The sequence below is a fragment of the Falco peregrinus genome, chromosome 2 (genome assembly GCF_023634155.1).
Source record: "Falco peregrinus isolate bFalPer1 chromosome 2, bFalPer1.pri, whole genome shotgun sequence".
Lineage (NCBI taxonomy): Eukaryota > Metazoa > Chordata > Aves > Falconiformes > Falconidae > Falco > Falco peregrinus.
The window spans coordinates 67267768-67283038 of NC_073722.1; the positions used below are offsets into that span (position 1 = coordinate 67267768).

The 15271-nt window shown below is 54.2% G+C and overlaps 1 protein-coding gene across 1 annotated transcript; it reads left to right on the plus strand.

The window, feature by feature from the left end:
- The first annotated feature begins 438 nt into the window (after positions 1-438).
- Positions 439-4651, plus strand: PITX2 (paired like homeodomain 2). Its single transcript, XM_055798038.1, has 3 exons — positions 439-667; positions 1469-1674; positions 3363-4651. The coding sequence occupies exons 1-3, from the start codon at positions 439-441 to the stop codon at positions 3924-3926; spliced, it is 999 nt and encodes a 332-aa protein (XP_055654013.1). The 3' UTR covers positions 3927-4651.
- The last annotated feature ends 10620 nt before the right edge of the window (positions 4652-15271 follow it).

Consider the following 15271-nt stretch of genomic DNA (forward strand, 5'->3'; position numbering starts at 1 on the left):
ATGCGGTGCGGGGCCGGCCGCGGCGCGGCGCGGGTCCATGCGCGGGCAGCGGAGAGGAGCGCCCCGCGGAGCGCCGCCGCGCCTCGCCGCCCCCGCCCCGCGGAGCCCCGCGGCGGGCCGGGGGCCGCCGGCCGGGGAGCAGCCGTGTCGTTGTGACGGCTTTTGCAGGACCGGACTCGCCCGCTCGCCTGTCGCCGCCGCGCCCCCCCCGGGCGGCGGGGGCTTCTGGGCTCGCCGTGCCGCCCGGGCGCTAGCCGAGCGCCGCCCGCCCCGCCGCGGCTCCCCCGCCTAGCAGCCCTGACCCCCCCGCTGCCGCGGGGCTGCTCCGGAGGGGGCGTCGCGCCGACCCTCCTACACGTACCGACACCTACAGACACACGCACACCTTCTCCTATCGACCCCCCAGGCGCGCACGTAGACTTTGGCGTCCTTTTGCCGATGAACTGCATGAAGGACCCGTTAAGCCTGGAGCGCCTGGGAGCCGGGAATAAGCTGTGCTCCTCCTCACCTTCCTCTTCCTCTTCTTCATCATCTTGCCACCACCACCAGCCCGCGCTGGCTATGGCGACGGCGCTGGCGCCGGGGCAGGCGCGCTCCTCCCTGGAGTCCGCCAAGCACCGGCTGGAGGTGCACACCATCTCCGACACCTCCAGCCCCGAGGCAGCAGGTAAGAGGGGGCGAGCGGCAGGGACCCCCCCGGGCACCCCGCTGACCTGCCCCGGGCCGGCCGGCACCCCGCGGCCCGCGATGCGCCGCCGCCGCCCCTCTCTGCCCGGGAGCGCCCCGCGCCCCATCCGGGGCACGTTTCGTGCGTGGGTTTTTTGCGTGCGGTGTCTGTGTGCCGGCGTACAGGGAGATAACGACATGTGTAAGCGTAGGCGAATAGCATGTACACCGGTGGACCAGTTGTATGGATACAGACGGGTGAATAGCACGGACACGGACAAATAATGTAGATACAAATCGGCGAGTCATACGGGTATAGACGGACAAATAATACGGATGTAGGTAGGCGAACGATGTGGGTACAGATGGGCGAATAATGCTGATACTGGCAGAGGAACAGCACGATACAGGCAGGCGAATAATATGGGTATAGATAGGGAAGTAATGCGGATTGCACGTGTACAGATGGGGGAATAATATGGATACAGGTAGGTGAAAAGCTCGCAGATATCCATAGGCGAAAAATTCCATACAGACAGGCGAGAGGCGGCTCCGTGGCGGTGGCTGACCCGTCGGGAGGAGCCGCCCGCGGGGCGCGGAGGGGCCGCGGCGGCGGGAGGCGGCGCGGGTTAATCATTACCCCGCCGAGCCGCGTCCGGGGCTGTCTGCGGGGCTCGGCAGCGCCGGGGACAAGCCCTTCCCCGGCCGCTGGAGAAGAGGCTTCGGAGGCTGAGGCACCCTCGTTTTCCGCCTTCTTGTTTTTTGTTCCCCCCCCCCCCCCCCCCCCCCCCCCCCCTTACAGAGAAAGATAAGAGCCAGCAGAGCAAGAATGAGGATGCGGGGCCCGAGGACCCCTCCAAGAAGAAGAGGCAGCGGCGGCAGCGAACTCACTTCACCAGCCAGCAGCTGCAGGAGCTGGAGGCCACCTTCCAGCGGAATCGCTATCCGGACATGTCCACCCGGGAGGAGATCGCCGTCTGGACCAACCTCACCGAGGCCAGGGTTAGGGTAAGTCCCGACACGACACCCCTGCTCTGAGCAGCGGGGGTCGCGGGGGGTGGGGGGTGGGTGTGCGGAGGGGGAGGGGAGGAGGGCTGAAATGTTTGCAGCTGCTTTCGATTTCGGTTTGTATGTAAACTTCAGAGCCTTTGCACAAAAGCAGGGTAGAGCAGGACATTTCTGTCAAAGCGAGACAGATTGGGACCTCTCTCTCTCCGGAATATGGTTTGCTGCACGTTTCGCCCTCACCGTGCAATGCGTCCTGCTCCTTTTGATCGAAACGCTAATGAAAACATTAGCCAAGAAAGCAACTTGGAACAGGCTGCAACCTGCGCTGCCTCTAATGAGAAAAAGATGTAAAATACACAAGGGCTTTTGCTTCACTCCGAGGCGCTCCCGACGTGCCCTTCCTTGCATTTTCCTTTCTTTTGGTTTCACAATTCGACGAGCGTCTCTCTCCACCCTTTCCCCCCTCTGAGATTTATGGGACCATCACTGCGCGGCAGATACCGAGGCCGGATCCTGCTGGCGCGCAAACGCCGCGCTGAGGGGTAAAAACAAAAAAAACCCACCACTCCCCCTAAAAAGCCCCCGAGCGGGCCGAACCCCCAGATGTTTGAAAATCCCACCTGAACTCCCTCCCCGCGGTCTCTCAGGAAAGCGAGACAGAGCGGGGGGCAGCTGCGAGCGAGGCCGGCGGGGTGCGGAGAGGGGGCCCGGAGCACGGAGCCGTGTCGGTCGCGGGGCGGCTTTTGCGGGGGTGTGGGGGGGTCGGTTTCGGGCGGCGCGGTGTCACCAGATGAGGCCCGTCCCCGTGGTGCCTGGGCGGCCCCTGCCTGCCTGGGCCGGGGGGGCTCCAATACACACGGTGAGGCCGCTGCTGGCGGCTGCTCGACGGGTCAGACGCCCAGATGTGGATTGGGAGAGGGCACGTTTTCCCATTGTCTGCGGGGAGGGTCCCTTAGAGCTCATTTAGCACGTTGTTAAACGGCGATGTGCTCCCCCCCTTCTTTTTTTTTTTTTTTTCTTTTTAATTTTTTTTTTTTCGCCAAAGAGCAGTGGAACAAGTTTGTTTAGAAAGTGATTTTGGCCTCTGGAAGCTTTCGCGCAGGAGAAACTTGTAGCATTAACAAACTGAAGCAAGGATTTATTAGTTGCTGGCTTCCCCCTCCTTCCCCGTAATAGGAAACATCGCCTTAAAATTCCGCGGGTTTCCAGGCGTTTTGCCCTCGCTTTTGCACTTTTGTATTTCCCCTGGATGGCTCCAGTGCGGAATAAGCCGGGAAGTGGAAGAGAAACGAGGGGGGGGGGGGGGGGGGGGGGGGGGGGGGAAGACAAGAAAGGGTTGGCCTCCGTGGCGCGAATTAAGCATCGCAAAATTATGGGGGGAGGGCGGGGGGGGGGGGGGGGGCGGGCATGGATCTGCCTTGCGAAAGCCCGGTGTCACCGGGGCCCGGGGGATGCTCGGTGGCCCCGGCGGCATGTCGCTGCCCCGGCCCAGCGCAGGGCTCTGCGGAGGAGGGGAGGCAAACCTGTATGTGTGTATATATATCTGTGTGTACACATTCTATATATATATCTCTATACGGACATACTCGGCTGTTACTCCTAGAGTTTGCGAAGGGCTACAGCGGTGGTGGTTCCTGACTAACTCTCCTCTCGCATCTCCCTCCCACCCTCTCCCCCCATTTCCAAAGGTTTGGTTCAAGAACCGCAGAGCCAAATGGAGAAAGAGAGAAAGGAATCAGCAAGCCGAGCTTTGCAAAAACGGCTTTGGTCCACAGTTTAACGGCCTTATGCAGCCCTACGATGACATGTACCCCGGCTACTCGTACAACAACTGGGCAGCCAAGGGCCTGACCTCCGCTTCCCTCTCCACCAAAAGCTTTCCTTTCTTCAACTCCATGAATGTCAACCCTCTGTCTTCTCAGAGCATGTTCTCCCCTCCAAACTCCATCTCCTCCATGAGTATGTCTTCAAGCATGGTACCCTCTGCAGTCACTGGGGTCCCCGGCTCCAGCCTCAACAGCCTGAATAACTTGAACAACTTGAGCAATCCCTCCCTGAATTCTGCAGTGCCAACGCCAGCCTGTCCTTATGCTCCTCCAACACCTCCATATGTTTATAGGGACACATGTAACTCGAGCTTGGCGAGTCTGAGACTTAAAGCCAAGCAGCACTCCAGTTTTGGCTATGCCAGTGTGCAGAACCCCGCTTCCAACCTGAGCGCTTGCCAGTACGCGGTGGACAGACCCGTGTGAGACACCCAAGTAGGAAACACTGCATGGGAATCCCTCCCCATTTCCCACAGAGACTGAGAATTACCCTAGAAAGTAATAGGCACTAGAGAGACAGAGAAAGGAAGAAAAATCAGAGGGGGGGGGGGGGCGGGGGCAAGAGGGGGGGGGAAAAAAAAAAGAGGAAACCACTGAAATAAGATAGTTCCTTTGTTTTCAAAGGACCTCCTACAGATTCTGAGATCTTTCTTTCACTAAGAGTATTTCAACAGTTACAAGGACATATATATATATATATGGACAAATGTTTGACTGGATATGATATGACATTTTAATGTTACTATAAGCTTGTTATTTTTTAAGTTTAGCATTGTTGACATAAAAATGACTGAAAGGATGTATATATATCGAAATGTCAAATTAATTTTATAAAAGCAGTTGTTAGTAATATCACAACAGTGTTTTTAAAAGGTTAGGCTTTAAAATAAAGCATGTTACACAGAAGCGATTAGGATTTTTTCGCTTGCGAGCAAGGGAATGTATATACTAAATGCAACACTGTATGTTTCTAACATATAATTATTGAAAAATAATTTGTGTGAATATCAGTTTTAGAATAGTACCTCTGGTGGATGCAATGATGTTTCTGATATTGCAATGTAAAACATGCCCTGTGTATAACATTTCGTACAATATTATTGTTTTACTTTTCAGCAAACATGAAAAAAATGTGTTTTATTTCATGGGAGTAAAATATACAGCATACAGTTTTGTCTGGATTTTTATTTACTGAGCCAAGCTGCGCAGCGGTCTGCAGTGATTGACTGATCGTTGACACTGGATCTCGTTCTCTGGAAACACAGGGCAGTACTTTTTATTGCAATACAAATAAATGCTGGCGCTTTTTTTTTTTCCACGTAAAAAAAAAAAAAAAAATCCCTGGCGCTAACTTTGTATTCTAGAGAAACGCGGGGCTTGGACACGCTGCCTTCCGTGCAGCAGGATCCCTGTATTCCTACCGCAGCCCCGAGGAAATATGGATTATTTGACATCGTTGGCCTCGAGAACTACCAGCCACAAAGTTGCTGTATCTCGAGCATAAATTTCTCCCGCTGTGAAGGAAGCTTTTATTACATTAAAGAAGAAGGGGTGGGGAAAAAAAAAAAAAAAAACCGACAAGAAAAGCCAGTTTGCAAACAAACTGCTCCTGTTCAAAAAACTCTGTCCCCTTTGCCGCCCCCCGCGCTTACCTCCCTTCAGCCGGGAGGTCCTTCATGTAATATTACATTTCTATTTCCAAATCCCCCTTTCAGACATGAAGGGAAACAAAGAGCAGCCCAAGTGCCCGCAGCCCCGCGGAGCGCGGGGTTCAGAGGTTAGCCCCGAGTTTCCTGTGACTCCGTGCTGCAACACGTCGTTGAAGGGAAAGGTCGTGCTCTCGTGTGTTTTGTTTTAAATAATATCGACCCATTCATTCTCAACCTGCTTGTTCGTGAAATTATACAGGATTATAACTTTGCCGTCGCCGGACAATTGAAACAAATCAAGATGAATTGCTGCTCGGCCCCTCCCATCGGCTCACACCCCGGGCGGGCAAGAAGGGGCGGGCGGGGGGCGGGGGGGGGAGGCGGCAGGACTCGGCGGGAATATCGAATGCGGAGAAATTCCGCCGGCGCGTAAACGGGAGAGGTGCGCAGGGAACGGCAGGGACGACACTCACCGCGGCGGGAGCGAGCTTGCCCCTTGCGCGGCCTCTGCGCGCTCCTTGCGCGCTTTTGGGAGGTCAGGAGGAGCCGCCGGGAGAGCCGGGGGTGGGCGAGGGATCCGCGAGCGCGTTCCCTCGGCGGGCGGGCAGGCACCGCGGAGGGGGGGGTCCCGTCCCGGGGGGGGTCCCGTCCCGTGTCCCCCCGCAGCGGTGAGACGGGGAGAGCAGCAGAGGGGAGAGGGGAGAAGTCAGCGCCCTGCGCCTTCCTAGGGGGAAAATGCTTCCCCCGCCCGAAAGCGAGGTCCCACCCGTGTTCCCATTTGCAGCGTGGGGCAGACCTCAGCACCTCACTCCCCCCCTCCCCTTTTAATTTTTTTCCCTCATCTAATTTTTATTTTCTGTTTCCTTTTACCTTTTTTTTTTGTTACCTGTTTTTTTTGTTTTCTTTTTCTGTGTGTTGTTGCCGGGGGGTCGGTGGAGCGAGAGAGCCTCCGTACTTGGGGCGGGGGGGAGGCGGGCGCCCCCCCCCCCCCCATCCCTTCCGCGTACCCGGCCTCGCCGCCGCCCCAACCCAACGCCGCTCCCCTCGGCTTTTCCGCACTGTGTCAACACCTCACCCGGGTGAGTGCCAGGGGCTTCCAAAAATGTCCCCTTCCTTCTCCTTCTTCTCCTCCTCCTCCTCGCTGGGCTACGGGCGGAGGGTCTGGGGGCAACGCCAGCGCGGGGCTGGCGGCCCGGGAGCCCCCTCGGGGGTCGGGGGAGCCCCCTCGGAGGCCGGGGGAGCTGGGGAGACGCGGGCGCGTTTCTGCCCGAACGCCCTCGGCGGGACGGGCTTGGAAACCGGCGAGCGGGGCGCTCCCGGTGTCCGCACGGTATTTTACACGCTCTTTTCGGCTCTCGTTTCTTCTCGGTGGCATTTGTTATTTATAGTCCTCTCATATATACATATATATATTAAAAAAATATCCGTGTATATATTTAGAGTATGTGTGCGTGCAAAAAGAATATATATGTATTATTTAGTATAGGCATATATGCTTAGAAGAATAATATATACCGTTTCCGGACCAAAAAAAATACTGGATCAGAGTTTTCCAGTCTACTGTGTAATGGCTCAAACGATGAAAAATCAACGTGACCGCTCACAGAGGACATAAATCACTCCGAGGGTAATCTGAATTTCTCTTTCTCCCCCTAGCTGAAGCCTTGAGGGTCATCATTTTTCTGCGCCACTTGACCAAAGATATAATGTTTTGATTAGGTCGTAAATCAAAATCTTGGATCGCGTTTTTTCTTTTTTCCCTTTTCTTTTTTCCCGGGGGCTTTCCTTCCCCTTATCGGCGGTGGCAGTGTGAACCTGGAACAATGGAGGCTGTGGAGGGGTGGGGTGGGGGAAGCCACAACGAAATGGGGAATTCGCAAAATATCTATTTGGCGAAGCCGTGGGGAGAGAGGTTAAACAACGGGCTCGCATCCCCCCGGGCCCCCCCCGGGCCTCGGGAAGGCCGCTCCGGGCCGCCTGCTGCGCGGCCCCCCGCGCCGGGCGTGCGAGCGGGCAGCGCCGTCTGCTTCCCAATCCACATCCCAATCCACATCCCAATCCACAGCCCCAGCCCCAACCCCGCCGGCCCCGGCCCGCGCAGCCCGGGGCGCGGGTCCGTGGGCGGCCCGGGGTGCCCCCTCCCCACCGGCCCCCGTCCCGGCGCGGCTCCGCTCTTTTGTTATCGGACGGAGCCTCCCCGCACTTTGAGCGCGGCGGCGTGCGCAGGCCCTGGCACCGGGCTGGGGCGCCTGGCAAAGGCCGGGATGAGCCGTGATCCCGGTGTGTTTCCTTTGGGGTGCTCTGTGCTTTGCCCGCTGTCCTCCCTTCGCATTGCTTTTGTGTACGTGTGCGCCCCGCCGTGCATGCCTTCCTAAAACAGCTAAACACCGATCTTTACGTACCTGTGCATTCGCTTCTACCTCTAAAATAAACCAGCTTTCTTTTCCCCTCTTACAAGATTCCTTAGCGTTTTTGGAGGGAAATAATTTCCTTGGGAAAACAGTTGCCGTCTGAGCCCGGGGAAGCTGGTTTCAGAGCGCCGTGTCGCCGCGCTCGGGCAGGTCCTCGGCCACCACCGGCCGGGCGTCCAGCGCTGCGGGCCCGGAGGGGGCTGCGGGGGGTGTGCAAGTGGGGTGGGGGGTCCCGCACCCCGGTTCGAGGCGAGGAGAGCGGGCCCGGGCCCGACTCACAGCGCGCTGGCGCTAATACCTACGCGTTTTCGGGGCATATAATTTACCTTGCTAAATGCCTGCTTTGGTACGCGTGTTATACGTGTGTAGGCCGGAATATCAGGCACCCGATAGACCGTAACAGTCAATAATCCAGGAACTTGGAAGGATTTACACGTTCGGAGCTCCATACAGTGCCGGACTAATTGATTGCTGTGTCTGAAGTTTTCTAAATGCGAGCCCCTTTCGGAATTAATTTCTCCGGCCGCCTGCATCTTCTCCGAGAAGAAAAGAGAGGAAATAAAATAAACCCGCACTTGTATAATTTTAGCCGCAGTATCTTTTTTTCTATTTAATAAAAAAGGGGTTTGAGGCCGCTTTTCGCGGCCTCGGCCCCCGCTTGTGCCGGGCAGAGCCGCCCCGCGCCCCCGCGCAGGGAGCCCCGCGCTGCCCACCGGGCCGGGGCTCGGCCGCTGCCGGGCGCGTCTCTCCCGGCCGCCCCGCGGTGTCGGGGGCTCGGCGGCCTCGTTTGCGGGCTTCCTCCCTTGCGGCTGCCGCAGCCCCCGCCTGCCCCGAAGGCGGAGGGCTGCGACGGGGGCGCGGGGGATGCGCGGGCCGCTCCCACTGCCGCGGAGCCCGGCGGAGAGAGCAAACGCTGCCGCCGCCGAAGCGGGAACCGCGGCGGCCCTGCCTTCTCGGAGGGCGGGCTCATGCCTGCCCGGGGGGGCACCGGCCCGACCCCGGCCCCGCGACCCCGCACGGCCGCCGCCAGCCCGTGCCCGGCACCTCCCGCGGCGCAGCCCGGTGCTGGCAGCCTGCGAGCGGGAGCGTGGCGGCCTCCAGCCCCACGGGGGGCGGCTGCGTGGCCGAGGTGGGGACAGGCCACCTCCCGCGGCGCCGCCTCGGGAAGAGCCTGGGCCTGACCCCGCGGGCAGCGAGCGGGCGGCCGGGCCGCCCGGCAGGTACAGCCCCGCGCAGCTGCGGCTCTGGCGAGCGAGTCCCCGGGGGGGGCTCCAGGCCGAGCCGGCCCCAACCCGCTGGGCGAGCGGCGCGATTTGCGCGGCCGGAGCCCACTGTCGGGAGCTGAGGGTGGACACGACTGATCGCCCGCCCAAAACCTGGGGAAAAAAAAGAAAAAAAGAAAAAATAGCCACAACACCCCCAGCCGCCCACCCGGGAGCAGGAGACCGCCGGTGCAGTGAGGAAGAGCCGGGAGCCCTTCGGCCTCAGCCCCTGCCCGGGCGGCAGCGCGGGGGAAGGAGCCGAGTGCGCCCTGTGCCAGCATGTGGCGGGTGTCAGTGGGGGACAGACACATCTGTGGCCCAGCGGGGCTCCCCACTGATCCGGGGTGCCGTGGGGAAGCATCTGACATTTACACCCGCATATGTATATTTATATGCATACATGCATACCTACACACACACACACATGCATTGCACATACATACACGTTACACACACATACGCATGTACGCGCACACACGGGGCACTGTGCGGGCTGTGCTCTGCAGCCGCTGCCCGCAGATGGGAGGGATGCTGCAGCGGCCGTAACCCGCATGGCCACACACAGACCGCATCGGTGAAACCCACGCCTGACCAGGGAGGGGGGGTGCGGAGCGTGATCCACTCTCTTCTTCCCTCTGACCTTTTTTTAAAGTTTCTCCTCCACCTCCTCTGCTGCAGAGGCTCAACCCGCGGCCTCCCCGAGGGCCGTGGGGCCACCGGGCGCTGCGGGGCCACAGCCCCTTCCCCGGCCGCAGGCTTTTGCCCACCGCCAAGCCCGGGCCACGTTGAACATTAACCGGCCGCAGCGGCCCCACGGTGCAACACGCTACATATAAAAATGAATCATCTCCCAGGTTGTAAAACGTCCTGTAAAGTCCACCTATAAATCCTGGTATGCGCTTAGTGCTCTCGGCTTCACGTCTTACCGTTGCTACGGAGTATTTGCAATCCCCTCCTCTCCCCCCTTCCCTCTCCCCCGAAATCCCTCCGGGCTGCCTGCGGCCCTATCCCCGGTCCCGCATGCCCCGCGAGGGGAGTGGGGCCGCGCGGCGGGACCCCCGCGGTGCCACCGGCTGTGGCCATCGAGGGCGCTGGGGCTGCCCCGATCCCTCCAAACTGCGGGGAGGGAGCGAAACAAGCGGGACATGCAGTCCTTAACCCTGCAGGGCAGCGGGAGCCCCCTCCCCCCCGGAGCCAGCTAAGGTGGGCAGCTCGCACACGTCCCTGCTGCTCCCACCCTCCGAGGGGGACTGTGCATCTGTGAGTGATAAGAAGAGATACTCATGTATGGCAGCAAGGTCCTGTGAAACTCAGCAAGGGTCGCCCTGCAAGTGCGTTATGTATTTTTCTCTGTATTAAAGGGGAAAAAAAGGAAGAATATTTTAATCTGAAGGGAGCGCAGTGCTGCACAGCCTCGGTGGGTAGGCATGGCAAGAGCAATGCGTGTGAGTTTAAATCCGTGACCGAGATTTAGAAAGGAACCTGAGGAACGAGCCCCCAGCCTGCTGGGTCTGTATGTGGGGAAATGGCAGCACTCCGGGAAAACACAAGGGTAGGGCTGGGCTCATCACTTGATGTGTATATTTAGTGTGGTAGTAGTTCCACCAGCTCATGGGGGACTACTTCCATGCTTAAAGTTATTCACATGCTTGAGTGATTTGCTGGATTGTGGCCATATGTAAAGCAATAAATGTAAGTGGCTACTTCTGTGCAAATAAAATACACGGAGATCTCACAAGCAGATCCAGACCTTGTATTTTTAAGATAAAAGTGAAGAGAACACCTCTTTCATTCAATTAAAAAAACCCGCCCCACCAACAATTAAGGTCACTGGGACAATATAAGCATAAAAGAGCATAAAGGCTTTCCTTTATGAAAATCCTTGCCAGGCACTTTCAAGGCTGCATTATCTGGAGAGGAGCAGGAATCTACAAGCCCTGTACCAATGCAGTTGTTTTCAACCTTCCCAGCAGCAAATTCTTGCACCCGCTTTGGTGGATGCAGACCTAAGGAATGAAGCAATTTCTTGCCAGGCTGGAGGATGGCATGTCAGTGTGACAGTGGGTCCCAGCCCGTTTGGTGCTCCTTTGAAGTCAGCAGAGCCTGAGCTGGCAGCGCTGAGTGCAAGGGGAGTTCCCAAGCAAGCAGAAACTCTCCTTATGAGGTTCGAGGCGGTTGAATTCCCATGATTTCTCCAGAGAAGGTCATGCATGCTTCCCACTCCTCGGCCAGGATGGGAAGAGCTGTGGAGATGGAGGTGGCTCTTCTACCCTTTCTCCTTTATCTGTGGAGCCAAAGTCTCTGGCAATTCTCATTTTTTTCGTGCAAGTAAAACAGAGTTTGATTAAAATAATAATATCCAGCTTTTGGCAATGCTTCCTATAAATTCATGGCTTTAGCCTGGACTGTCTCATGGTCAGACTGTAAATTTTTGTGTTCTAACTCCCTGTGACAAATCTCTAGCCCCAGTCATTGTTATTTCCTTCAGCTTTTACATCCTGCTGGCAAAAACCTCCAACTCTGGTATTCTTCCTCCAAAACAGAAATTCCTGCCACAAGGGCCATTACCCTGAGAACATTTTTTAATAAACTTGTTTGGAAAAAGAAAACAAGACATAAAATATATGAATACGAGTAACATCAAATGAGGACTTGGAAGCGGTTTCAAGTAGTATTACAAATAGGAAATAGCTTTCCAGAGATAAAAATACTCTATGTGTTTTGTTAACACCAACATGCAGTCAGGCTTTATTCTCATGGTTTATTTGGATGTTGAGGGACACCTTTGTTGTACTTGATGTACTTGTAACTGCTGGTTGAGCCAGGAGGTCAGAGACTTTAGCTTGTAATCAGTGGGTGACTGGTAAGATCCCTGACAAATAATGTCAGTGTGACACGATCAGGGCGACAGCCATTCTCGCATGTCAACAGCTATGGCTCGGTGAAACTGAGCAAAGGATATGGGGAGGGACGTTTCATAGCACAGGCCTTTTTTAAAATCCTGGTCCATGTACCTGAGCTGCTGTTTAAAACTTCAGCCCCTGATACAGAACAGAGAAAATGGTTCCCACTGGCAGGGCTGATTTTTTTTTTCCCCTTGCAACAAAAGGGGATATTAATTACCCTGAGAAGCCACCTAATTGCTGATTTAGTGACAGTTGTAGACTCTCAGCATCTTATAGGGTGTTTCCTTCTAATTGTCTAGGGCGCAGGGAATGTTGCATTTTTCTGTCTTAACAAAAATCTTCTGAAACTGGAGTGCAGCTTTATAACAATTCTCTCCATGACAATGGAGTACTTAATTCTTGCCGTGGCCAGGCACTGCCATTTGAGACCACTCAAATTCCCTCCGGTAGAGCTGGCAATTCTGGGGACATAAATAACAGCTTGGGGACCTGACTGAGGACTGTTTACATGGAAATATTATGGGCCTGCACTGGTCAGTGTACTGTTTTCCTTGCGCTGGAAGGAGCAGAAGCTGTGATGCATTTGTCGATCCAACGGGGCGTGTATGCATATGCTTAAATCCCACCAGCTTCTAAGGCAAAATTAGCACATGCTCATTTCATACTAGAAGACAGCAGGAATGGACCACGTGCTCACAGGCCATGCTGAATCAAGACCAGGCTCCATGGCTGGAGAGAAAAGAGTGGGAACAACTTCCCTTCTTATGGCTTTAGACAGGCTCATTTCATCTTGCATAGCTGGGCAAGGAGCATAACTGGGTAGGTTCTCCTGTGCCTGGAAAAAAAAGAATTCCCAACAAGAAAATATTTAATCTTTTTGCCACAGAAATCAATCAGCTATTTGGGACCAAGTATGTCTGATGTTTAGGGAAACGAATGAATTAGAATTGGAGGAAGCCCTCCAAAGGAACTCTCTGAAGGCTTTTCATGGGGTAAGGAAAAGAACCTGCAGCCCAGGCTACGAAGACCATGCTGACCCTATTTAGAGGCTGTGGGCATGAGCAGACAACCAACACAGCCTTGTGTTAGAAACATGTTGTATTAGAAATCACAGTGTGGTTCCTTTACTTACATCTTCTGGTGGAGAGATGTAGCCAGAGGACGTGTAAGAAGAAAAGATGAAGCAGCTTGAGAAGAAAAGAGACCTTATTTCTGGTTCCTGTGAGATGTCTTATGTAGAGGCTGTCACAAGAAGAAACCTTTGATGAATACAATGCCATGGAAGGCATTGTGTGGTCATAGAAAAGTCTTATGTGCTCTCTAGATCAGCTCAGAGGTGGTATGTTGTAGGAGTGATAATTCTGAATCTCATTCTTTGGTGATGATTTGGTATCATCAATCATCAAACAATTCTGTTTTACTGATTTATTTTAATGGCACACTTTCACTTTCTTATAAGAAATCTTACAAGAAATCTAGTTGAAATAAGCGTGCAGAGGGAAAACTGGACAGCTAAATTGATAATCTTAATGTAGTTTCTATAAAGGTAATGACAATTCTCATAATCTATTCTTTGTTATTCTTCATGGCATCTGATTAATTTCACTGCAGAATTTAGTTTACGCATATATGCAAGCGCGTGGAGTGTTGTGGGTAGAATGCCCACCCTCGCTGTCCCAGAGGATTACGAATGCCAGGCTGTTGCCAAGAGAATAGCAGAGCCCAGCACAGGCCTTAAGAAGAAATCCACCGGTACTGTCCTGCCACTGTTCCAGTTGGAGGGAACCGTGGGCGCTTCCTTTTGAGAAGGTACCTGCTCAAGGAGTTGTCCTCAGTGCAGTGAGGTCTCCCAATGGGGCAAAGAAAAGCCGCGCTCTGTCTGTTAGGAGATGCCTGATTTGAAGCTGCAAACATGGGCTTTAGCCAAATGAGTGAAAAGTATAGAATTGCAAAAAGCAGTTTCTGACATACTGGCAAGAAATTCAAGACTGCATCTGACACTCATCTATGCATAATGCTATAGTCCAACACTGCTTAACTCTTAAGGGCATGACATTAGATATGTAATCCTGGCTCTGTGGCCTCTGTGATTAAAATGCTGTCATGCAATCTAGCTTAGTAACTGGTGCTGGATGCACTTACAGCACCCCAAGGGGCTCTTTTAGACTGTAGCCAAAAGACTCCTGTGAGAATTGCTGTAGACTGGAGACACTGTACTAACCCATCTTTCATCTGCTTCCCGTTCTCCTGTTCGCCCTGCAAAGTGTCTATGGATGGGACCTCTCTTTCCTCTGAAAGTGAACTCTTTTCTCCCAACTTGCTCTGCAAGCAAATAGTAAAACCTCAAGGGAGCTGGGGGTTGGGCCCCCAGAACCAAAAGGATGAGGCGGTTGCTGGATACTATGCATGTGAGTGCAGGACGACCCTATGCCTTTAGCACAGAGGGTCAGACAGAGACACTGTGTCTCCTGGACCCTTCTGCGTGTAGTGCCCTCGGCCGTAGTGCTACTGGCCCGTCCTGCCAACGTGGCAGCTCCTAAAGCTGAGCCTAGGCTAATGAGGTGTCAGACTGGCTGTGCATCTGCCAAACAGTGAAATGCAGGACACCAGCCCTGGTTCACATCTCAGGTGCACGGACAAGGTCAAGCCACTAAGACTATGTTTAAACTGATAGGTCTGGGATGCTTTCAGACCTTCAGATCCAGGTGCATATCCTGGCCATCTAGTTTGGTATAATAATTTAAGCAGTCAAACCCACGTTAAATAGTCATATGTATTCAACCATGGGAAGAAAATCAGACATGGAAGCAAGGTAATGGAACCACAATGTGTTCTTGTCAGGTCCTTGGTGTATGCCAGAGGAGACAGGCGCCTGGAAAGCCCTGTGTAGTTCATATGACATGCAGGCTTGGTTCAGATGTACCACTTTCAGCTGCTCAGGTACCACTTTCAGCTGCTCTTACCTTAACTAGAGAAACAATCGTGTCCCATGTGGTGTGAAGATAAAGCATTGGTTGTTGTGAAGTGCTCAGCTAACTTGGTGAGGAAGATTAATTTCTGTACATGGACAGCAAACTAAATCCTTAATTTCTACCTGGCAGTGGACACTTACTAGGCATAATGCATGCAATCATTTTTGTTGTTTGGGTTTTTTTCAGATGTAAGATTAGCAGTTCCAACTCCAGGCCTTTTATTCAGGTGACGAGCATAATCTTCAAAAAAGTCTCTAGAGAGAAAGTGCCTTGTTGGTCTATAAACTGGAAATAGCCTTCCTCCACTAAGTGCCACCCACAGAAGGTTTCAATCAAAAAGGCAAGAGTAGCTACAGGAGAAACCGACTCAGAATGAAGCAGCCACCTCACTGCAACATCATTAAGGAAAGACTTTAATAGGCTTGGACAGATTTATAATAATTAATACAACTTGCTCATTATCTGAGACAAGGCACCTACAGCATATAGCATGTGTCTGTGTGAAATTGTAGACTTACTTGCACAAGTGTGGGCTGATTACATTACATGTAAGTAGCAGGGTGAAGCAGGA